The following is a 23,219-nucleotide window of genomic DNA, read 5'->3' on the forward strand; positions in this document are numbered from 1 at the left end:
TTTTAAAATAATTGAATTTTATTCAAGAAACCTGTTCACAGCCCAAAGGCTGAATTTCAGTGCAATGTACAACATAAAATTCAGATATAGACGAAAGAATCAAGTGAAAACAATGGAAATCTGAGACAATCCTGTGATAACAACAAGTAACAAATTCATCAGGTAACAGGGAAGTGGTGGACGGAATATTAAAAGAAGGAATATTGAATTAAAATTATATTACAGTTACAGACCAATACACCATTCCTATATTACAAGCTCTGAAGTAGATTTATTTATTGTCACGTGTACCGAGGTACAGTGAAAATTATTGTTCTGCATACAGTCCAGTGAGAAAGTCCATACATGAAAAACATAGGACATACGATAGATACACAGTATATACATAGACATTGGCTGAAGCATACGAAGTATGGTGCTACACCAGAGAAGTTGTGGGAAGAGATCAGTTCAGTCCATAAGAGGGCCATTTGGGAGTCTGGCAGTAACAGGTAAGAAGGTGTTTATGAGTCTGTTAGTGCGTGTTCTCAGACTTTTGCGTCTTCTGCCTGATGGAAGAGGTTGGAAGAGAGAATATCCCGGATGGGAGGGATCTTTAATTATGCAGCCCACTTTCCCAAGGCAGCGGGAGGTGTAGACAGAGTCAATGGGTGGGAGGCAGGATCGCCTGTTGGACTGGACTGTGTTCATGACTCTCTGTAGTTAAAATCACTCCAGTGTGGGGAGGGAGGTGGTATTTGCACTATGTTTATATTTTCATGTACATTGTTTATATTGCTGCTGTTACAATGCCAAAAAAATCACTCAATAAAATGTTTATTAAAAAAAAATCACTCCAGTGCAGAAGGAGGCCATTCAGCCCATCGAGTCTTCACCGACCCTCTGAAATAACACTCCATCCAAGCCCATTCCCCTTCCTTATTCCAATAACTCCTAACCTAAGCATCTTTTCTGGGCACTAAGGGACAATTTAGCATGGCTAATCTACCTAAGAAACGATCTTGGGCTGAGCAGTTGCCGTACCAAGCTGTGATACAGCCAGATAGGATGCTTTCTATGGTGTATCTGTAAAAATTGGCAAAAGTCAATGTGGAAATACCAAATGTCCTTAGTTTCCTGTGGAACATATGAAGAACATCTAAAGCTCATCATTTAAGTATTTCACTGAGGACCAGAACCATGTAAGGAATGACTCTGTCTGTATTATTGCAGAGCTGTTAATAAAGTCAGTGAAAGGCAATCTGTTGTTGGGAGTTTGATTCTCTGGTGTCTGAAACCACAAGATTCAATGTTTAGAGTCAACAAGATGAACAAGGAAACACATCAGGGCCCAATGTTCCAGCTGGATATTCACAGGAGAAAGTCTGTCATCAAACACCTCGAGTGGAGAGAACAGAGAACGATCCCATCTGTAAGAAACCCTCAAAACATCTGTAAATATCTTTCAAATGCTGACAGGTTGCAGCTGTCAGTTTCCATCACATTGAAGCCAATGGAAGGTTAGAGAATGGTTATTCTAGAACTAAAATCGCGAGTTAGATCACAGCTAGAGTACGGAGTACAGCTCTGGTCACCACATTACAGGAAGAATGTGATTGTACTGGAGAGAGTATGGAAGAGATTTATCTGGATGTTTCCAGGATTGGGGAATTTTAACAAGAGGAACGATTGGATCGATTGTTTTCTGTGGAACAGAGGAGGCTGAGTGGACATTTAATTGAGGTGTGTAACATTATGAGGGTCCCAGATATAGTGGATCAGACGGCAGAAGGACCTATTTCATTAACAGGCAGGTCAGTAACCTGGGGCAGAGATTGAAGTATCTATTGGAAGGATTAGAGGGGAATTGAGGATTTTCTTCACCCAGGGGTGTGGTGGGGATCTGGAACTCTGTCTGAAAGGGAGATAGCGACAGAAACCCGCATCACATTTAAAGACACCCCGATGGGGAGTTTCTGTGACCTGACCAAGAGGTGGAAAGTGGGATTAGACTGGATAAGGAATTTTCAGCCAACACAGATACAATGGGCTGAATGGCCTCTGTGCTGTAAATGTCTAGGATTCTGTGATGACAAGTGGTCCTCGCGTTTTTATCCAAGACAGGTCGCAGCCTAGTCAGTTAGTCCAAGTGTTGATGAGATGGAACAAGTTAAGAGGTGTCAGGTACCAGGAGCAGTGATTCAAATGGAAATATCAGTAAGTCCTGATATAGTTTATCTACTTGTGGATCCATTTTAATAATTTCTCCTGAATGTGACCGTCACCCAGGTTTTGAATTGATTTATTTATAATAATAATCTTTATTGTCACAAGCAGGCTGACATTAACACAGCAGTGAAGTTACTGTGAAAAGCCCCCAGTCGCCACATTCCGGCACCTGTTCAGGTCACAGAGGGAGAATTCAGAATGTCCAAATTACCTAATGTCTGTGCGGAGTCTGCACATTCTCCCCGTGTTTGCGTGGGTTTCCTCCGGGTGCTCCGGTTTCCTCACGCACGTTAGGTGGATTGTACATGCTAAATTGCCCTTAAAAAAGGTTGGGTTGAGTGGGTTACGGGGAAAATGTGGAGGTGTGGGCTTGGGTAGGGCGCTCTTTCCAAGGGCTGGTGCAGGCTCGATGGGCTGAATGGCCTCCTTCTGCACTGGAAATTCTATGATTCTAAGAGCACATCTTTCGGGACTTGTGGGAGTCGGGACCGGAGGAAACCCACGCAGACACTGGGAGAATGTGCAGACCCAGCACAGACAGTGACCCAAGCCAGGAATCGAACCTGGGACCCTGGAGCTGTGAAACAACAGTGCTAACCACTGTGCTACCGTGGTGCCCAACGAGTACTGAGGTACAGTGAAAAGTATTGTTCTGCGTACAGTGCAGGCAAATTGTTTCATACATGAATACATAGAACATACTATAATAATTACAGAACAAACCATAAATAATGCTTATAAAAGATGTAGGAACAGGATCTGTTGGGGAGAGCTCGCAGAGTCACCACTCTCCGGCGCCATCTTGGGAGAATTTTTTAAAAGTGTAAAATCCAGCTGCAGCCTGTTACATAGATTTACATAGAATTTACAGTGCAGAAGGAGGCCATTCGGCCCATCGAGCCTGCACCGGCTCTTGGAAAGAGCATCCTACCCAAGTCCACACCTCCACCCTGTCCCCATAACCCAGTAACCCCACCCAACACTAAGGGAAATTTTGGACACTAAGGGCAATTTAGCATGGCCAATCCACTTAACCTGCACATCTTTGGACTGTGGGAGGAAACCGGAGCACCCGGAGGAAACCCACGCATACACGGGGAGAACGTGCAGACTCCGCACAGACAGTGACCCAAGCCGGGAATCGAACCTGGGACCCTGGAGCTGTGAAGCAATTGTGCTAACCACCATGCTACCGTGCTGCCCTTTTTGTGCCCCATGTCAGTCAGGAAGAGGAAGAGCTAATCCGATTCCCTTGTAGTTGGGCTCCTTGGCTCGGTACCGGTGTCTGGAGAAATGCTCGATGAGCTCTCCAAGCTCTTTTTTAAAATATAAATTTAGAGTACCCAATTCATTTTTTCCAATTAAGGGGCAATTTAGCATGGCCAATCCACCTAGCCTGCACATCTTTGGGTTGTGGGGGCGAAACCCATGCAAACACGGGGAGAACATGCAAACTCCACACGTACAGTGACTGTCAGGTGAATGTACCTTTAAGAAATGGGTGTTTATCAAATAGCTGCAGTGATGTCAGTGTGTGGGTGGAGCTGGGCTGTCTGTCTTTCACTTTCCTTTTGAGCTGGTAGCTGCAGTGTGTTTTTGGTTTCGTTTTGAGTTGGAGAGCTGCATTAAAAGCAAGCAGCTGTGTAATGATCTCTCTCTACCAGCTAAAGAATGTCTTCAGCTCATTGATGATTTCAAAGTAATACCTGTTTCTGTCGAGAATCTAAACCTGCTGCCTTTGTTTAAAAGGTTTTAACTTATGGATGTTGTTTGGGAAGTTATTAAGTGTTATCTATAGAGTACTGTATCTTTTGGGGGGTGGTCTGGGTTGGTAGTTGATAAACTGTTTACTGTGTTTATAAAATATTAACTGGATTCATAGAATAAACATTGTTTTTGTTTAAAAATACTTTTAGTTCACCTGTAAAGTGGGCCCTTGTGCTCCCCATAACCAAAATCTATTAAAGGTTGTGGGTCAGGTGAACTCCATGATATACTGTAGCCACCTAAAATGGCTGATTCCCTATTAATTTGGCCAAAACCCGATTTAAAATGGCTAACCGAAAAGGCTGATGGGAAAAGCAGCCAACAGGACACAAACAGACAGCTGTAGACAGAATAGCGTATTCGGCTCTGGGGAAGTCGGCCCAGATCGATACTCAAGACTATTAGCAGCACATCAACCCAGACATCTGCAGTTTAATCGGCTATCCCCGGGAACAATTACAGCATATTAGTAATTGAATGCCGGGCCAGACCTGTCGGCGCCTGCAGTGGCCGAAACAAAGACAGGTGAACGACCACCCCCCGATCGAGGAATCGCCCCATTATTGGAGCATATCGAACCCAGTGATTGGGAACAAGTCCAATCACTTGGGACTCGGGGCCGAGGGCCGCCCCGAGAGGCGGGAAGCCCTGGGCCCTATAAATTGAGGGGCCAAGTTCAGATCGCTCTCTCTCTCCCTTCTTCACCTGCTCGCAACCTTCGCAAGAACCTTCGACAAAGGACCGTAAGTCTGACTCCAGCGATCGCTACCCGATAGAGATTCCTAGCCATCGACCCGTATCAGCCTTTTGAATCCCGCAGGCCAGATCCAATTCGATAAACCATTTGTTTCCCTGACCTGGTGGGCCATCTCATAAAGCTAAGTATTGGCCAGTAGTGGTAGGTTTTGATATAGATAGTAGGATTATTGTGTCAGTATTGATTGCTGTACAAAATAAATGACCATTGATTTCAATCTTACTAAGCGGTGTGCTGACTTGTTAATCATAACTCGAGCTTGAACCACGTGGCGGTATCAGAAAGATACCTGGCGACTCGTGGGCAAAGGTGACATAATCAGAGCTAATAAACTAAGGCTAAAAAGAGCAACAATACTTCGGTGTTCTCTAAACCCTGACCCGTAATATGACCCAGAGCTGGGATCGAACCTGGGACCTCGGCACTGTGAGGCAGCAATGCTATCCACTGCGCCACCGTGCTGCCCCAGCTCTTTGCTCCTCCTGCAACTAAAGAGAATCTAACCATCATCCCCTGACATTCAGTGGCGTTATCATGACTGAATGCCCCAGTTGCAACATCCTGGGGGGAGAAGGAGGGGGGGCTACCATTGACCAGAAACTGAACAGGGGTGGCCATATAACTATCATGGCTAAGAGCAGTTCGGAGGCTAGGAAGCCTGCAGCAAGTAAACAATTTCCTGATTCCCCTAAATCCTGTCCACATCCTACAAGGGACAAATCATGTGGAAAATGAGTTTAACAATCCTGAGATAGACAATGTCAATAAGATCCCCAGTGTCTCTGCAACCTCCTCGAGCCCCACAACCCTCAGTGTAAATACAAGTTGTTGGATTACACCCTGAGATGGACAATGTCAATGGGATCCTCAGTATCTCTGTAACCTCCTCCAGCCCCATAACCGTCTGTGTAAATACAAGTTGTTGGAGTCCACCCTGAGATAGGCAACGCCAACCCGATCCCCCTCATCCACTAACACAGTAACGTCTTCACAAAATTCAAAGAGGTTTGTAAGAGGGCAGCACGATAGCACAGTGGTTGGCACTGTTGCTTCACAGCTCCAGGGTCCCAGGTGTGATTCCCGGCTTTGGTCACTGCCTGTGCGGATTCTGCACGTTCCCCCCATCTGTGTGGGTTTCCCAGGGTGCTCCGGTTTCCTCCCACAAGTCCCGAAAGTCGTACTGTTAGGTAATTAGGGCATTCTGAATTCTCCCTCTGTGACCCGGACAGGCTCCGGAATGTGGCGACTGGGGGATTTTCACAGTAACTCCATTGCAGTGTTAATGTCAGCCCGCTTGTGACAATAATAAAGATTATTATTAACTCTTCTCACGATAGTGAATGACGTGACTGTCCTTCCTCCTGTATTGTTCCTGTTGAATGAAGGAGAATATCATAGATAGTGCATTTAAAATGGGATGTTGTAGCTCTGAAAATCAGTAACATCTGAAAATATTAAAACTGCAGCCAGTTCTCGGGTTTGTTAACATCAGCAGAATCAAACCAGATATTGTCAGACCATCAATCGTGGAGGTGATTAACAGCAGCACAAACAGCAATATCCAATCCCTGCACTCACTTGTCAACTTTCCGACGTCTCAGCTCATATCGTGACTGAGTGAATCCCATCCTACAGCATCGATGTTCAATCTCGGCCCTTTGTGAACCTTCTCCTTAGTGTGAATTCGCTGGTGTCTTAAGAGGCTGGATGACTGAGTGAATCCCTTCCCACACACTGAGCAAGTAAATGGTCTCTCCCCGGTATGAACACGCTCGTGTGTACGGAGATTAGATGAAGACATGAATCTCTTTCCACAGGATATGCAGTTGAATGCTCTACCCTTGGAGTGCATTCGTTGGTGTAACATGAGTCTGGCTGACTGAGTGAATCCCTTCCCACAGAAGGAGCAGCTGAACAATCTTTCCCCAGGATGGACACACTGGTGTGTCAGCAAGTGGGATGACTGAGTGAATCCCTTCCCACACTCCGAGCAGGTGAATGGCCTCTCCCCAGTATGAATCTGCTGGTGTTTCACAAGGTGGGATGACTTAGAGAATCCTTTCCCACATACGGAACAGGTGAATGACCTCTCCCCTGTGTGAATTTGTTGGTGCATCAGAAGCTGATGTGACAGAGTGAATCCCTTCCCACACTCCGAGCAGATGAATGGCCTCTCCCCAGTGTGAATCCGCTGGTGAGTACGCAGGCTGGATTCCTGAGTGAATCCCTTCCCACACATGTAGCAGGTGAAAGGCTTCTCCCCAGTGTGAATCCGCTGGTGTGTAAGCAGGCTGGATAACTGAGTGAATCTCTTCCCACACTTGTAGCAGATGAATGGCCTCTCCCCAGTGTGAACCCGCTGGTGTGTTAGCAGGTTGGATAACTGTGTGAATCCCTTCCCACACTTGGAGCAGGTGAATGGCCTCTCCCCAGTGTGAACTCGCTGGTGTGCAGTAATGGCGGAAGAACAAGTGAATCCCTTCCCACAAATGCAGCAAGAGAACGGTCGCTGCCCAGTGTGAGTGTATTGGTGTGCAGTGAGGGCAGACGGATGCCTGAACCTCTTTCCACAGGAGGTGCAGCTGAATGGTTTGTCTTCGGTGTGAATTCGTTGGTGTGACATCAAGCCAGCTGATTGAGTAAATCCCTTCCCACACTCAGAGCAGGTGAACGGTCTCTCTCCTGTGTGAATGCGCCGATGTGTTTCCAGCAGGCATCGATAATTGAATCCCTTCCCACAGTCCCCACATTTCCATGTCTTCTCCATGGTGTGGGTGTCCTTGCAGCTCTCCAGTTCGGACAGTCAGTTGAAGACTTGTCAACACAGAATACTTGAACTTTTTCCCCTGTCTGTGAATGAAGCAGGCTGTGTAATTGGTTCAAACACTTTGCACAGTCAGCGTACTGGAATACTGTCACTCAGATGTGTGTGTGTCTCTGTGCTTTGCCAATCACACTGACCTTTGAACTCTTCTGCCACAGATAGAACAGAGAAACATTTCTCCTTCCACATTCAAAGGCCATTGATATCCAGGTACTGATGAAGCCATTAACTCAGCCAGATGCTGTTGTAATATTTGGTTTGAGTTTCCAGTCTTTGAATCCTCCCCCTTTAATACCCTGTAAAAGGTGGTTACAAAATTTAGCACTATCAGTGCTGGATAGAAATTCAGAACAGACAATTCTAGTTTCTCTGGAACATTTTTTCCTCTCTTGTTCCCCCAAAGCTGTCAATCCCAGTCCCACACACTCTCCCTCCTCCCTGGGCTGCAATCCAAACCCATCTCACCATCTGCACCATTTCTTTCCTCTGCCTGGGTTCAGTTCTCCAGCTCCTGTCTGCAGACTGACAATAAAATCTTTTTCTCTCCTGGTCACTGGAACCCTGAAGCCCCGCCCACTCGGTGTTACGTCACCAAGATGGCCGCATAAGCACCCACCTCGCCGCTGAACCACGATGAGAACCGTGAACCAGGGCCTGCTCCTGGTAAAAGCCTTGTAGCCTCAAACGGGGCACCTGCAGCTGCATTTGGGGGGATTTGCGGCCTACACCGGGCGTCATCGAAGCCTCCTCGCCCTCCCGCCGCATCCACTCCTCCTCTCCCCCGGCCACGATCCTCACCGTCAGCCGAGCAACAAACAAGGGTCTGTCACCTTCACACATACTGCGCATGCTCGGAAAACTGCGGCATTGCGCATGCGTACCCGTTCCCTGTTGCGGGGATATTCTCCACCGCGGGGTCTGCTGGGTATTGGACCATTGTTCCCCTCACAGCTTCGCGGACGCAATGCGCATGCCCCCGCGCAGACCGGCAGGTTCCCGCACCTGCGCGTTTCTGCCATTCTGAGAGAATGACTGCCTCACTCGTGTGGTGCATTCTGGGCAGGTGCATCTAATTAACAGAGAGAGAGAGTTCATGTCACAATCATTGAATAATAGAATGGTATAAAACAGTGAACAATATCACTCCCAATCCCTACCAGTCTCTCTCTAAATGATTATGGTAAGAAGTCTTACAAGACCAGGTCTTACAGTTTTCCTGGCTCTGGGTCACTGTCCGTGTGGAGTTTGCACATTCTCCCCGTGTCTGCGTGGGTTTTGCCCCCACAACCCAAAGATGTGCAGGGTAGGCGGATTGGCCACGCTAAATTGCCCCTTAATTGGAAAAAATGAATTGGGTCCTCTAAATTTAGAAAAAAAAAGAAGTCTTACAACACCAGGTTATAGTCCAACAGGTGTGTTTTGAATCACTAGTTTTCGGAGCACTGCTCCTTCCTCAGGTGAATGAAAAGGTAGGTTCCACAAACATATATATAGACAAAGTAAGAAGTCTTACAACACCAGGTTAAAGTCCAGCGGGTTTGTTTCAAACACGAGCTTTCGGAGTGCTGCTCCTTCCTCAGGTGATTGAAGAGGTATGTTCCAGAAACATATATATAGACAAAGTCAAAGATGGAAGACAATGCTTTGTATGTGAGCATTTGCAGGTAATTAAGTCTTTACAGATCCAGAGATAGGGGTAACCCCAGGTTAAAGAGATGTGAATCGTCTCAAGTTGTCTTTTCATTCACATGAGGAAGGAGCAGCGCTCCGAAAGCTAATGATTTGAAACAAACCTGTTGGACTTTAACCTGGTGTTGTAAGACTTCTTACTGTGCTCACCCCAGTCTAACGCCTGCATCTCCACATCATAAATTATTATGGTAAGAAGTCTTACAACATGGGCAGCATGGTGGCGCAGTGGGTTAGCCCTGCTGCCTCACGGCGCCAAGGTCCCAGGTTCGATCCCGGCTCTGGGTCACTGTCCGTGTGGAGTTTGCACATTCTCCTCGTGTTTGAGTGGGTTTTGCCCCCACAACCCAAAGATGTGCAGGCTAGGTGGATTGGCCACACTAAATTGCCCCTTAATTGGTAAAATTGAATTGGGTCCTCTAAATTTAGGAAAAAAAAGAAGTCTTACAACACCAGGTTATAGTCCAACAGGTGTGTTTTGAATCACTAGTTTTCGGAGCACTGCTCCTTCCTCAGGTGAATGAAGAGGTAGGTTCCACAAACATATATATAGACAAAGTAAGAAGTCTTACAACACCAGGTTAAAGTCCAGTGGGTTTGTTTCAAACACGAGCTTTCGGAGCACTGCTCCTTCCTCAGGTGAATGAAGAGGTATGTTCCAGAAACATATATATAAACAAAGTCAAAGATGGAAGACAATGCTTTGTATGTGAGCATTTGCAGGTAATTAAGTCTTTACAGATCCAGAGATAGGGGTAACCCCAGGTTAAAGAGGTGTGAATCGTCTCAAGTTGTCTTTTCATTCACATGAGGAAGGAGCAGCGCTCCGAAAGCTAATGATTTGAAACAAACCTGTTGGACTTTAACCTGGTGTTCATAGAACATAGAACATAGAAAATACAGCACAGAACAGGCCCTTTGGCCCACGATGTTGTGCCGAACCTTTGTCCTAGATTAATCATAGATTATCATTGAATTTACAGTGCAGAAGGAGGCCATTCGGCCCTTTGAGTCTGCACCGGCTCTTGGAAAGAGCACCATACCCAAACTCAACACCTCCACCCAACACCAAGGGCAATTTGGACATTAAGGGCAATTTATCATTGGCCAATTCACCTAACCCGCACATCTTTGGACTGTGGGAGGAAACCGGAGCACCCGGAGGAAACCCACGCAGACACGGGGAGGACGTGCAGACTCCGCACAGACAATGACCCAAGCCGGAATCGAACCTGGGACCATGGAGCTGTGAAGCAATTGCCCTATCCACAATGCTACCGTGCTGCCCTTAAGAACAAATAAATCTACACTATATCATTTTACCGTCATCCATGTACCTATCCAATAGCTGCTTGAAGGTCCCTAATGTTTCCGACTCAACTACTTCCACAGGCAGTGCATTCCATGCCCCCACTACTCTCTGGGTAAAGAACCTACCTCTGATATCCCTCCTATATCTTCCACCTTTCACCTTAAATTTATGTCCCCTTGTAATGGTGTGTTCCACCTGGGGAAAAAGTCTCTGACTGTCTATCTATTCCCCTGATCATCTTATAAACCTCTATCAAGTCGCCCCTCATCCTTCTCCGCTCTAATGAAAAAAGGCCTAGCACCCTCAACCTTTCCTCGTAAGACCTACTCTCCATTCCAGGCAACATCCTGGTAAATCTTCTTTGCACCTTTTCCAGAGCTTCCACATCCTTCCTAAAATGAGGCGACCAGCACTGTACACAGTACTCCAAATGTGGCCTTACCAAAGTTTTGTACAGCTGCATCATCACCTCACGGCTCTTAAATTCAATCCCTCTGTTAATGAACGCGAGCACACCATAGGCCTTCTTCACAGCTCTATCCACTTGAGTGGCAACTTTCAAAGATGTATGAACATAGACCCCAAGATCGCTCTGCTCCTCCACATTGCCAAGAACTCTACCGTTAACCCTATATTCCGCATTCATATTTGTCCTTCCAAAATGGACAACCTCACACTTTTCAGGGTTAAACTCCATCTGCCACTTCTCAGCCCAGCTCTGCATCCTATCTATGTCTCTTTGCAGACGACAACAGCCCTCCTTACTATCCACAACTCCACCAATCTTCGTATCGTCTGCAAATTTACTGACCCACCCTTCAACTCCCTCATCCAAGTCATTAATGAAAATCACAAACAGCAGAGGACCCAGAACTGATCCCTGCGGTACGCCACTGGTAACTGGGATTCAGGCTGAATATTTGCCATCCACCACCACTCTCTGACTTCTATCGGTTAACCAGTTCGTTATCCAACTGGCCAAATTTCCCACTATCCCATGCCTCCTTACTTTCTGCATAAGCCTACCATGGGGAACTTTATCAAATGCCTTACTAAAATCCATGTACACTACATCCACTGCTTTACCTTCATCCACATGCTTGGTCACCTCCTCAAAGAATTCAATAAGATTTGTAAGGCAAGACCTACCCCTCACAAATCCGTGCTGACTATCCCTAATCAAGCAGTGTCTTTCCAGATGCTCAGAAATCCTATCCTTCAGTACCCTTTCCATTACTTTGCCTTGGTGTTGTAAGACTTCTTACTGTGCTCACCCCAGTCTAACGCCTGCATCTCCACATCATAAATGATTATAGTAAGAAGTCTTACAACATGGGCAGCATGGTGGCGCAGTGGGTTAGCCCTGCTGCCTCACGGCGCCAAGGTCCCAGGTTCGATCCCGGCTCTGGGTCACTGTCCGTGTGGAGTTTGCACATTCTCCTCGTGTTTGTGTGGGTTTTGCCCCCACAACCCAAAGATGTGCAGGCTAGGTGGATTGGCCACACTAAATTGCCCCTTAATTGGTAAAATTGAATTGGGTCCTCTAAATTTAGGAAAAAAAAGAAGTCTTACAACACCAGGTTATAGTCCAACAGGTGTGTTTCGAATCACTAGTTTTCGGAGCACTGCTCCTTCCTCAGGTGAATGAAGAGGTAGGTTCCACAAACATATATATAGACAAAGTAAGAAGTCTTACAACACCAGGTTAAAGTCCAGTGGGTTTGTTTCAAACACGAGCTTTCGGAGCACTGCTCCTTCCTCAGGTGAATGAAGAGGTATGTTCCAGAAACATATATATAAACAAAGTCAAAGATGGCAGACAATGCTTTGTATGTGAGCATTTGCAGGTAATTAAGTCTTTACAGATCCAGAGATAGGGGTAACCCCAGGTTAAAGAGGTGTGAATCGTCTCAAGTTGTCTTTTCATTCACATGAGGAAGGAGCAGCGCTCTGAAAGCTAGTGATTTGAAACAAACCTGTTGGACTTTAACCTGGTGTTGTAAGACTTCTTACTGTGCTCACCCCAGTCTAACGCCCGCATCTCCACATCATAAATGATTATGGTAAGAAGTCTTACAACATGGGCAGCATGGTGGCGCAGTGGGTTAGCCCTGCTGCCTCACGGCGCCAAGGTCGCAGGTTCGATCCCGGCTCTGGGTCACTGTCCGTGTGGAGTTTGCATATTCTCCTCGTGTTTGTGTGGGTTTTGCCCCCACAACCCAAAGATGTGCAGGCTAGGTGGATTGGCCACACTAAATTGCCCCTTAATTGGTAAAAATGAATTGGGTCCTCTAAATTTAGAAAAAAAAAGAAGTCTTACAACACCAGGTTATAGTCCAACAGGTGTGTTTCGAATCACTTGTTTTCGGAGCACTTCTCCTTCCTCAGGTGAATGAAGAGGTAGGTTCCACAAACATATATATAGACAAAGTAAGAAGTCTTACAACACCAGGTTAAAGTCCAGTGGGTTTGTTTCAAACACGAGCTTTCGGAGCACTGTTCCATCCTCAGGTGAATGAAGAGGTATGTTCCAGAAACATACAAGTCCAGACAAAGTCAAAGATGGAAGACAATGCTTTGTATGTGAGCATTTGCAGGTAATTAAGTCTTTACAGATCCAGAGATAGGGATAACCTCAACTTCATTTGAAGCCTACTTGAGACAATAATAAGCGATTTTTATTTTAATTTGCGATATAATTGTAGATCAGAAACAGGACAGGAATTTGCAATCAGTTTGGAGATAACTCCGCTATTTTTCATTCTTAAACACTTTGTCTTGAAAGATACCAAATGGGATGAAGCCAGATCTTGAAAAGGCGAAATCTTCAGTTCAAATTGTCACCGTGCTGTCAGTGGAAAGGGTTAAATTCTCCACTCTCAAAGGTGTTGGAACAAACATTCCAAAATGTGCACAACTGTGTTGACTTTATGTAACTTTATTTTCAGATATGAAATGAATCATTTTAGACTTTGTTTTCTCAATTCTTTTGGCAACTTTTTCAGCTTTGCCCAAATTTGTTTTTTCCCCCTCTTCAGGCACTTTTCCAAGTAACTCAAATAAAATAAAAGTAAAACGATCAGCTTTCACAGGTAACCCAAAGCTTCAACCTACTTACACTGAAAGGCCTTAAAGAGGGTGGGACATCCAAAAGCTTGTGAAATCCAATGCACAATGTTAAGGCTGAAGTTTAACTTCAGAGAATCCAACCTTTCACTGCCTTTTACAATTGTACAAATGAATTGCAATACAGACTGAAAGATTTACTTTCACTCAGTAATTAGAACATGTCACTTTTCTCAGCAGAGTTTTTGGATTAAATACCAATTGTTCACTTTGGGCGGCACAGTAGCACAGTGGTTAGCACTGTTGTTTCTCAGCGCCAGGGTCCCAGGTTCGATTCCCGGCTTGGGTCACTGTCTATGTGGAGTCTGCACGTTCTACCTGTGTCTGCGTGGGTTTCCTCCGGGCGCTCTCGTTTCCTCCCACAAGCCCCGAAAGAGGTGCTGTTTCACTAGGTGCTTTTCACAGTCAGTTAATTACAGTGTAAATATAAGGCTACTTGTGACAATAATTATTTTTATCATTATTAAGACGTGACCTTGTTTTTCAGAAGCCATTTTGAGAATCTCTAATGGCTCCTCTCTACCCCAGTGATCAGAAACAGAATCTATAAGGCACCACAAGCATCTTCTCTGTGTTTGAGGGGCCTGTCATTCCCTGTCTCTGATTTGGAATGTGCTACCTTCCAATCTCAAGAAGCAATCCTTGACTATTGATCTGTTGATGATGCAGCAAAGACTCACAGCACCTTTCGCATTTCTTTACACATCCTGGTGTTGATGCATCAGAAAATCCCTCTTGCATCAAAATATCCTCTCATGGTTAGAATATGGGCTGAATAACCGACTCCTGTTCCTATTTCTGATGACCTGATTCAATCTGAGATGACTAATCAGAATTCCAGAAAACCAAATTATCGATGAATATTTTGTTCACAAATGGAGTCTTAGAACCATAGAATTCCTTCAGTGCAGAAGGAGGCCAATCGACCAATCAAATCAGCACCGATCCTCTGAAAGAGCACCCTACTTGCCCTATCCCTGTAATCCCACATAACCTGCACATGCTTGTCGGAAGAAGCCAGAGCACCGGGAGGAAGCCCACGCAGACACGGGGTGAAAGTTAAAAATCCAGGCAGTCAACCAATGTCAGAATCAAATCCAGGTACCTGGCGCTGTGAGGAAACAGTGCTAACCACTGTGGCACTGTCCCATCCCTCAGTGACATTTTAAAAAGTAATCAAATGAATTAGTGCAATTACCATAATTATTTATGATGTGGAGATGCTGGCGTTGGACTGGGGTGAGTACAGTAAGAAGTCTTACAACACCAGGTTAAAGTCCAACATGTTTGTTTCAAACACTAGCTTTCGGAGCACTGTTCCTTCCTCAGATGAATGAAGAGGTAGGTTCCAGAAACACATATATATAGACTTGCATATTTGACTTTGTCTATATATGATGTGGAGATGCTGGCGTTGGACTGGGGTGTACAATGAAGTTACTGTGAAAATCCCCTCGTCGCCACAGTCCGGCGCATGTTCGGGTACACAGAGGGAGAATTCAGGATGTCCAATTCGCATAACAAGCACATCCTTCAGGACTTGTGGGAGGAAACCGGAGCATTCGGAGGAAACCCATGTAGACACGGGGATAATGTGCAGACTCTGCACAACAGTGACCCACGTGGGAATTGAACCTGGGACCGTGCCAGCCACTGTGCTACCGTACCAAAGTTACACAATCTAAAGTCACACTCCACGATTATAGTTACTCTGCTCGAGAAGTTGAAACTTAATTATCTCAGAACCTGTCCAAAGAGATGATTAATTCCCGAGGATTTACTTTGGATTTGTTTATTATCACGTGTACCGAGTTACAGTGAAAAGTATATTTCTGCGAGCAGCTCAATCAGATCATGAAATTAAATGAAATGAAAATTGTTTCTTGTCACAAGTAGGCTTCAAATGAAGTTACTATGAAAAGCCCCTAGTCGCCACATTCCGGCACCTGGTCGGGAAGGCTGGTACGGGAATAGAACCGTGCTGCTGAAATGCCTTGGTCTGCTTTCAAAGCCAGCGATTTAGCCCTGTGCTAAACCAGCCCCTAGTCATTTAGTACACGGAAAGAAAGAAAATACATAATAGGGCAACACAAGGTACACAATGTAAATACGTAGACACCTGCATTGGGTGAAGCATACAGTAATGTAGTATTAATCAGGTCAGTCCACATGAGGGTCGTTTAGGAGTCTGGTAGCAGTGGGGAAAAAGCTGTTTTTGAATCTGTCCATGCGTGTTCTCAGACTTTTGCCTGATGGAAGAAGTTGGAAGAGTGAGTAAGTCGGGTAGGAGGCGTCTTTGATTATGCTGCCCACTTTCCCCAGCAAGAAGTGTAGATGGAGTCAATGGATGGGAGGCAGGTTTGTGTGATGGACGAGGCTGTGTTCACGACTTTCTGAAGTTTCTTGCGGTCTTGGGACAAGCAGTTGCCATACCAGGCTGTGATGCAGCCAGATAGGATGTTTTCTATGGTTCTTTCCTTTTCGCCGTCTGGCAGCCTTTAATCCCAGAACTGTGATTCTCAGGGAAAGATTAGCTAGCTGCTAGAAAACCAAGAGTAGGCATAAATAGGCCATTTTCTGTTTGGCAAGATGTAATGAGTGGTGTGTCACAGGGATCAGTGCTGGAGCCTCAACGATTTACAATTTATATCAATGCCTTTGATGACGGGACCAAAGGTAGGGTCAGTTTGCTGATGATGCAGGCAAAAAGGAAAAGGAGGTGGTGTTGTTCAGATAATAAGGGACGGCATCAGAACATTAGTAAGGGTGGATCTCAGATCAGGAATACAAAGCGTGGAATATGAGCCAAGAAACAGCATGGGCCAGGAAACATTGGGAAGAGCTGTTCTTAACAATAGTGGTAGTGTGGAACATGGTATTAATCAGGAGATTAGAAAAGCATGTAGCGTGTCTGCGTGGGTTTCGCCCCCACAACCCAAAAGATGTGCAGGATTGGCCATGCTAAATTGCCCCTTAATTGGAAAAAATAATTGGGTACTCTAAATTTAAAAAAAAAAGAAAAGCATGTAGCATGGGTAAAACAGTAATGGGTTTCTTCAATCAGCACAAAGACTGGATAAATCTAATGGCCACTGATGCTGTGGAGGACAAGTTTTTGGAGTGTGTTTGGGACAGTTATCCAGAGCAGTAAGTTGAGGAACCAACCAGAGAACAGGCTCTTGTTGATCTATTATTTTGCAACGATAAAGGGCTAATTGATAATCGTGCTGTAAAACAACCTTTGGGGATGAGTGACCAGAATATTGAATATGAGGTATTCCAATCTGAAGCCAGGGTATTAAGTTTGAAGGAAATTATGAAGGTAGAAGGGATAAATTCGCTGAGGTGGATTGGGGTAAATACATTAGAAGATGTGACTGTTCACAGGCAATGGAGAGACTTTCAAGAATTATTACACAGTTTACATTCCTTCAAGGCTGAAGAACCCCAAAACGTCAAGAGAACCGTGACTACCAGAGGAACTGAAGTTTTATATAAGATTGTAAGAAAAGGCCGATAAAGTTATCAGAAATAGGAATAAACCTGAGGATTAGGAGAATTTTAGAATACAGCAGAGGTCCAAGACACTGAGAAAGTGAGGGAGAATAGAATATGAATGTGAACTAGCAAAATACATAAAAATGGACTGTAAACGTTTCTATAGGTGCATAAAAAGGAAACATTTCTCCGTTCCAGATAGAGTCAAGAGAATTTAGAATGAGGAATAGAGATCTCTACAGCCACCTCGTTCAACACTCTGGGATGTGGATCATCAGCTTTTGGGGATTTATTCACTTGCAACCCCATTAATTTCTCCAGTCTACTTTTTCACTAATTCTCATCTCTTTCTGTCTCTCATGCTCACAAACACCTTGGGTTTCTAGTGTTTTGGGGAATTTTTTGCATCTTCCTCCGTGAAGACAGACACACATTGCTTAGTTTCTCTGCCATTTCCTTACTCCCCATTATAAACTCTCCTGTCTCTGCCTGGAATGGACCCACATTGGTCTTTGCTAATCTTTTCCTTTTCACATTCCTGTAGAAGCTTTTCCAGTCGGTTTTATGTTTCTCCCCAGTTTACTCTCATATTCTATTGCTCTTTATCAGTTTCTTGATCCTCCTTTGCTGAATTCTAAAATAAGTTCCCAATCCTCAGGTTTACTACTATTTTGACCACGTTATGAGCCTCTTCCATTGATCTAATGGGATCTTTAACCTTTCTTGTTAGCCAAGGTTGCATCATTTTTCCTGTTGGATTTTTGTTCCTTAAAGGAATCTATATTTGTTGTATATATGTGAAATAAAAGTCACAAAAATCCCAGAGGACGATAGGCTGCCCTCGTCTTTGACAGGCGAGGGGCCTGGTTGAGAAGGCGGGGCCTTCATGAATAAACTCAGCCAGTACGGGAGTTGAATCCTCATTGTTGGCCTTGCTCTGCATCACGAACCAGTCGTCCTACCAACTGAGCTGACCGACCCTCTGATAAATAAAAAATAATTCCTTAAATATTAGGTATTCCTTGTACCAATCAGTTTCCCAGTCCACCTCAGACAACTTGCCCCTCATACCCTGATAGTTTTCTTATGTATGGAACACCCAGATAAAGTAAACAAAAGAACCATGTAACCTCCAGGGCCCATCTCCATGGCAACGTGGCCCATCTCCATAGCAACGTGGCATGCTTTGTGGGGTTCCAAACAGAAATGAAAACTAAATATCTTCAAACTTCCAAACACCCTTTCACTCTGTGATCCTTGTGCAATTTGAAGCTAGGTATTCGCAACAAAGCTCAAAGAGCATCAACCCACTGGAGGCAAAGTGGTGAGACCAGCCAGTCCAGTAGAAAGAAACCCTCCGACCATCCCCACTGACCACCTGTCAGAATGAACAAAATGCAGTCCTGAGTATAGAGCAGAAACAATAACAGCAGAATCCAACCCCTGTAATCGGTTGTGAAATTGTTGCTGTCACAGCAGTTGCGATGAAACATGCAATCCCGTCTCACATTGAGAGGTGGACGGCTTCTCCCCAGTGTGAACTCGCTGGTGTTTGCGCAGGATAGATAACCGAGTGAATCCCTTCCCGCACTGAGAGCAGGTGAATGGCCTCTCCCCAGTGTGAACTCGCTGGTGTTTGCGCAGAGTGGATGAATCAATAAATCCCTTCCCACACTGAGAGCAGGTGAACGGCCTCTCCCCAGTGTGAACTCGCTGGTGTGTCTGCAGGATAGATAACCGAGTGAATCCCTTCCCGCACTGAGAGCAGATGAATGGCCTCTCCCCAGTGTGAACTCGCTGATGTCTCCGCAGGTTGGATACTTGAGTAAATCCTTTCCCACATTGAGAGCAGGCGAACGGCCTCTCCCCAGTGTGAATTTGCTGGTGTGACTGCAGGGTGGATAACCAAGTGAATCCCTTCCCACACTGAGAGCAGGTGAATGGCCTCTCCCCAGTGTGAACTCGCTGGTGTGAGTGCAGGTGAAATAAGCGAGTGAATCCCTTCCCACACTGAGAGCAGGTGAATGGCCTCTCCCCAGCGTGAACTTGCTGGTGATTCTGCAGGATGGATAACTGTGTGAATCCCTTCCCACACTGAGAGCAGGTGAATGGCCTCTCCCCAGTGTGAACTCGCTGGTGTGTGTGCAGGTGAAATAACCGAGTGAATCCCTTCCCACACTGAGAGCAGATGAATGGCCTCTCCCCAGTGTGAACTCGCTGGTGTGAGTGCAGGATGGATAACTGAGAAAATCCTTTCCCACACTGAGAACAGGTGAATGGCCTCTCCCCAGTGTGAATTCGCTGGTGTCTCAGTAGGTGGGACGAATTACCAAATCCCTTCCCACACTGAGAGCAGATGAATGGCCTCTCCCCAGTGTGAACTCGCTGGTGTGAGTGCAGGATGGATAACTGAGAAAATCCTTTCCCACACTGAGAGCAGGTGATTGGCCTCTCCCCAGTGTGAACGCGCTGGTGTCTCAGTAGGTGGGACAAATTACCAAATCCCTTCCCACACACAGAGCAAGCAAATGGCCTCTCCCCAGTGTGAATGCGTCGATGAATCTCCAGCTTAGATGGGGCGCTGTATCCCTTCCCACAGTCCCCACATTTCCACGGTTTCTCCATGTTTTGGGTCTCCTTGTGTCTCTCCAGGTTGGACAATCAGTTGAAGCCTCGTCCACAGACAGACCATGTGCACTGTCTCTCCTCACTGTGAATGGTGTGATGTTTTTTCAGGCTGTGTAACTGGTTAAAGCTCCTTCCACAGTCAGTTCACTGGAACACTCCCATCACTCGGGTGTGTGTTGTGTGGGTCTCGGTGATTTTCCAGTCACACTGGTGTTTGAAATCTTTCGCTGACAGTTTGGGCAAAGATTTGTCCTAGATTCAAAGGCTGATGATAGGGCAGCACAGTAGCACAAGTGGATAGCACTGTGGCTTCACAGCGCCAGGGTCCCAGGTTCGATTCCCGGCTTGGGTCACTGTCTGTGCGGAATCTGCATGTTCTCCCCGTGTCTGTGTGGGTTTTCTCCGGGTGCTCCGAATTCCTTCCACAGTCCAAAGACATGCAGGTTAGGTGAATTGGCCACGCTAAATTGCTCTTAGTGTCCAAGAAGGTTAGGAGGGGTTATTGGGTTACGGGGATAGGGTGGAAGTGAGGGCTTAAGTGGGTCGGTGCAGATTCGATGGGCCAAATGGCCTTCTGCACTGTATGTTCTATGTTCTATTTCTATGTTCTATATTCAGGTTCCAAGGAATCGAGTGACTCTGTCAGATCGAGACGTGACATTTGAGATTTCTGTCTGTAATTCCTCCTCGTCAAATATCCTGTGAAAACATTATACAAAATTCATCACTGTCAGTACAGGATAGAAACACAGAACAGACAATTCTAGTTTCTGTGGAACATTATTCCACGATAGCTGTAAATCTCCATCCCACACACTCTTCCTCCATTCTCACTCTGCTGTATCTAATATTCACCCTCCCTATTCTCCTGAAGGAGCTGATTCAGGCCGATTGACAGATCCAAGCTCACAGCTTCCTGTACAGGAGATCTCAACAAATATGAGCTGCAGTCTACCGTTCGGCCCATCGAGCCTGCTGAACCATTCGATGGGATCATTGGCTGATCTACCTCAGAACCGTTTTCCCACACTATCCCCCATATCCCTCGGCATCTTCAATATCTAGAAACCTGGCTGATGGACAGGGGAGTGGGGTAGGCTGCCCCCCCCCCCTCCACCCCCACCCCCCCAGGCCCACGCTGGTCACGTGGAATGTTCGTGGACTGCATGGGCCGGTCAAAAGAGCCCGTGTGTTCGCACACCTGAGACAGCTGAAGGCGGACGTGGCCATGTTGCAAGAGATGCACTTGAAGCTGGGAGACCAAGTTAGACTGAAAAAGGGATGGGTCGGACAGGTGTTCCATTCGGGATTGGACTTTAAAACAAGGGGGGTATCAATTCTGGTTGATAAAAGGTGGCATTCGAGGTGCGGAAGGTACAGCCAGACCCAGGGGCTAGATTTATTATAGTTAATGGGAAGCTGGAGGGAATGGCTGTGGTGTTGGTCAATATAGACGCCCCAAACTGGGATAATGTTGTGTTTGTCAGGAGGGTGCTGGGGAAGATTCCAGACCTCGACTCGCACCGGCTGATTATGGGTGGGGGGTGGGGGGGGGGGGGGGGGGGGGGGGGGGGATTTTAACACGGTTCTGGATCCGACACGAGACCGGTCGAGTTCCAGGTCGGGAAAAGTATCAGCAATGGCGAAAGAGTTGCGGGGATTTATGGAGCGCATAGGGAGGGGGAGGTGGATCCATGGAGATTCGGGATGCCAAGGAGTAAGGAGCATTCATTCTAGTCCCATGTGCACAAGGTGTATTCCAGGATAGACTTTTTCGTACTTGACAAAACGCTGTTGGCGGGGGTGGAGGGCACTGAATACTCAGCAGTCGTGGTGTCGGATCACGCTCCACACTGGATAGACCTATGGGTCGGCACAGGAAAGACCCAGCATCTGCAGTGGAGGTTAGACGTAGGGCTGTTAGTGGAGGATGCGATCTGTGAGCGAGTGAGGGAGGCCATTCGGGGGTACATAAAGAGCAACGACACAGGAGAGACCGTGGCAGGGGTGGTTTGGGAAGCATTGAAGACGGTTATCAGAGGGGAATTTATCTCGATTCGGACCCACAGACAGAAGATTGAACGGTCGGAGTTGGACAGGCTGGTCGGTGAAATCACAGGTGGACAGGAGATATACGGAGTCTCCGGATGAGGAGCTCCTGAAGGAGCGTCAGAGTCTCCAAATGGAATTTGGGCTCCTGTCCACAGGTAAGGCAGAGGGGCAGCTGAGGAGGGTGAAAGGGGCAATATACGAATATGGGGAGAAAGCTAGTAGGATGTTCGCACATCAGCTGAGGAAACAGGAGGCGGCAAGAGAAATTGGGAAAGTAAAGGACATGAGGGGGGAAAGTAGTGACGGACCCGGGGGCGATAAATGATATGTTTCGCAAATTCTATAGTCGACTTTATAAATCGGAACCCCCAGCCGGGGAGAAGGGTATGAAGCAATTTTTTTGGGGGGGTTAGAGTTCCGAAGGTAGATGAGGAGCTGGTTGAAGGCCTGGGGGCCCAATTAGGCTCAGGGAGGTGATAGATGGGTCGGGGGCGATACAATCGGGTAAGGCCCCGGGACCGGATGGATACCTAGCGGAATTTTATAAAAAGTTTTCTGGGTTACTGGGGCCGCTCCCGGTTAAGGCCTTTAACGAGTCTAAGGAGCTGGGAGTGCTCCCCCAATGTTATCACAGTAAGAAGTCTTACAACACCAGGTTAAAGTCCAACAGGTCTGTTTCGATATCACTAGCTTTCGGAGCGCTTTGGACCCTTTGGGTTCCTTTGTACCCACGGCGAAGAATCACTGAAACGACTACACGATTACATCAATAAGTTCCATCCAACCATCAGACTCACCATGGACTACTCTCCAAAATCAGTTGCATTCTTGGACACACTCTTCTCCATCAAGGACGGTCACCTCAGCACTTCGCTTTACCGCAAACCCACGGATAACCTCACGATGCTACACTTCTCCAGTTTCCACCCTAAACACATTCAAGAAGCCATCCCCTATGGACAAGCTCTCCTTATACACAGGATCTGCTCAGACGAGGAGGCGCATAACAGACATCTACAGAAATTGAAAGATACCCTCGTACGAATGGGATATGGCGCTTGACTCATCGATCGACAGTTCCAACGCGCCACAGCAAAAAACCGCACCGACCTCCTCAGAAGACAAACATGGGACACAACCGACAGAATACCCTTCGTCGTCCAGTACTTTCCCAGAGCGGAGAAACTACGACATCTTCTTCACAGCCTTCAACACATCATCGATGAAGATGAACATCTTGCAAAGGTCATTCCCACACCACCACTACTTGCCTTCAAACAACCGCGCAACCTCAAATAAACCATTGTTTGCAGCAAACTACCCAGCCTTCAGAACAGTGACCACGACACCACACAACC

At 46.3% G+C, this 23,219-nt stretch overlaps 2 protein-coding genes across 3 annotated transcripts in view; both read right to left on the bottom strand.

Annotated features, from left to right (window-relative positions):
- On the bottom strand, positions 1-8,422 carry LOC140419732 (uncharacterized). 2 transcript variants are annotated; one of them, XM_072503666.1, is made up of 2 exons: positions 6,311-8,422; positions 1-6,104 (listed from the first exon to the last, which is right to left on the bottom strand). In XM_072503666.1, the coding sequence occupies exon 1, from the start codon at positions 7,497-7,499 to the stop codon at positions 6,330-6,332; it is 1,170 nt and encodes a 389-aa protein (XP_072359767.1). In that variant the 5' UTR covers positions 7,500-8,422; the 3' UTR covers positions 1-6,104; positions 6,311-6,329. The 2 variants fall into 2 exon arrangements, with proteins under 2 accessions (XP_072359767.1, XP_072359768.1); XM_072503667.1 differs by having other exon boundaries at positions 1-7,852; positions 8,173-8,421.
- Positions 8,423-12,721: 4,299 nt separating this feature from the next.
- Positions 12,722-23,219, bottom strand: part of LOC140419733 (uncharacterized) — a 60,329-nt gene continuing 49,831 nt past the window's right edge. The window contains exon 2 of the mRNA XM_072503668.1: positions 12,722-20,508. Coding sequence (XP_072359769.1) covers positions 18,652-19,806 — 1,155 coding nt within the window. The 5' untranslated portion in view covers positions 19,807-20,508 and the 3' untranslated portion in view covers positions 12,722-18,651. The remainder of the gene's footprint in view (positions 20,509-23,219) is intronic.

This window comes from Scyliorhinus torazame, chromosome 5 (genome assembly GCF_047496885.1).
Source record: "Scyliorhinus torazame isolate Kashiwa2021f chromosome 5, sScyTor2.1, whole genome shotgun sequence".
In the NCBI taxonomy this organism is placed as follows: domain Eukaryota; kingdom Metazoa; phylum Chordata; class Chondrichthyes; order Carcharhiniformes; family Scyliorhinidae; genus Scyliorhinus; species Scyliorhinus torazame.

Coding starts and splice junctions, on each gene's coding strand:
- LOC140419732 (XM_072503666.1), bottom strand. CDS start 7,499: ATGGAGAAGACATGGAAATGTGGGGACTGTGGGAAGGGATTCAATTAT.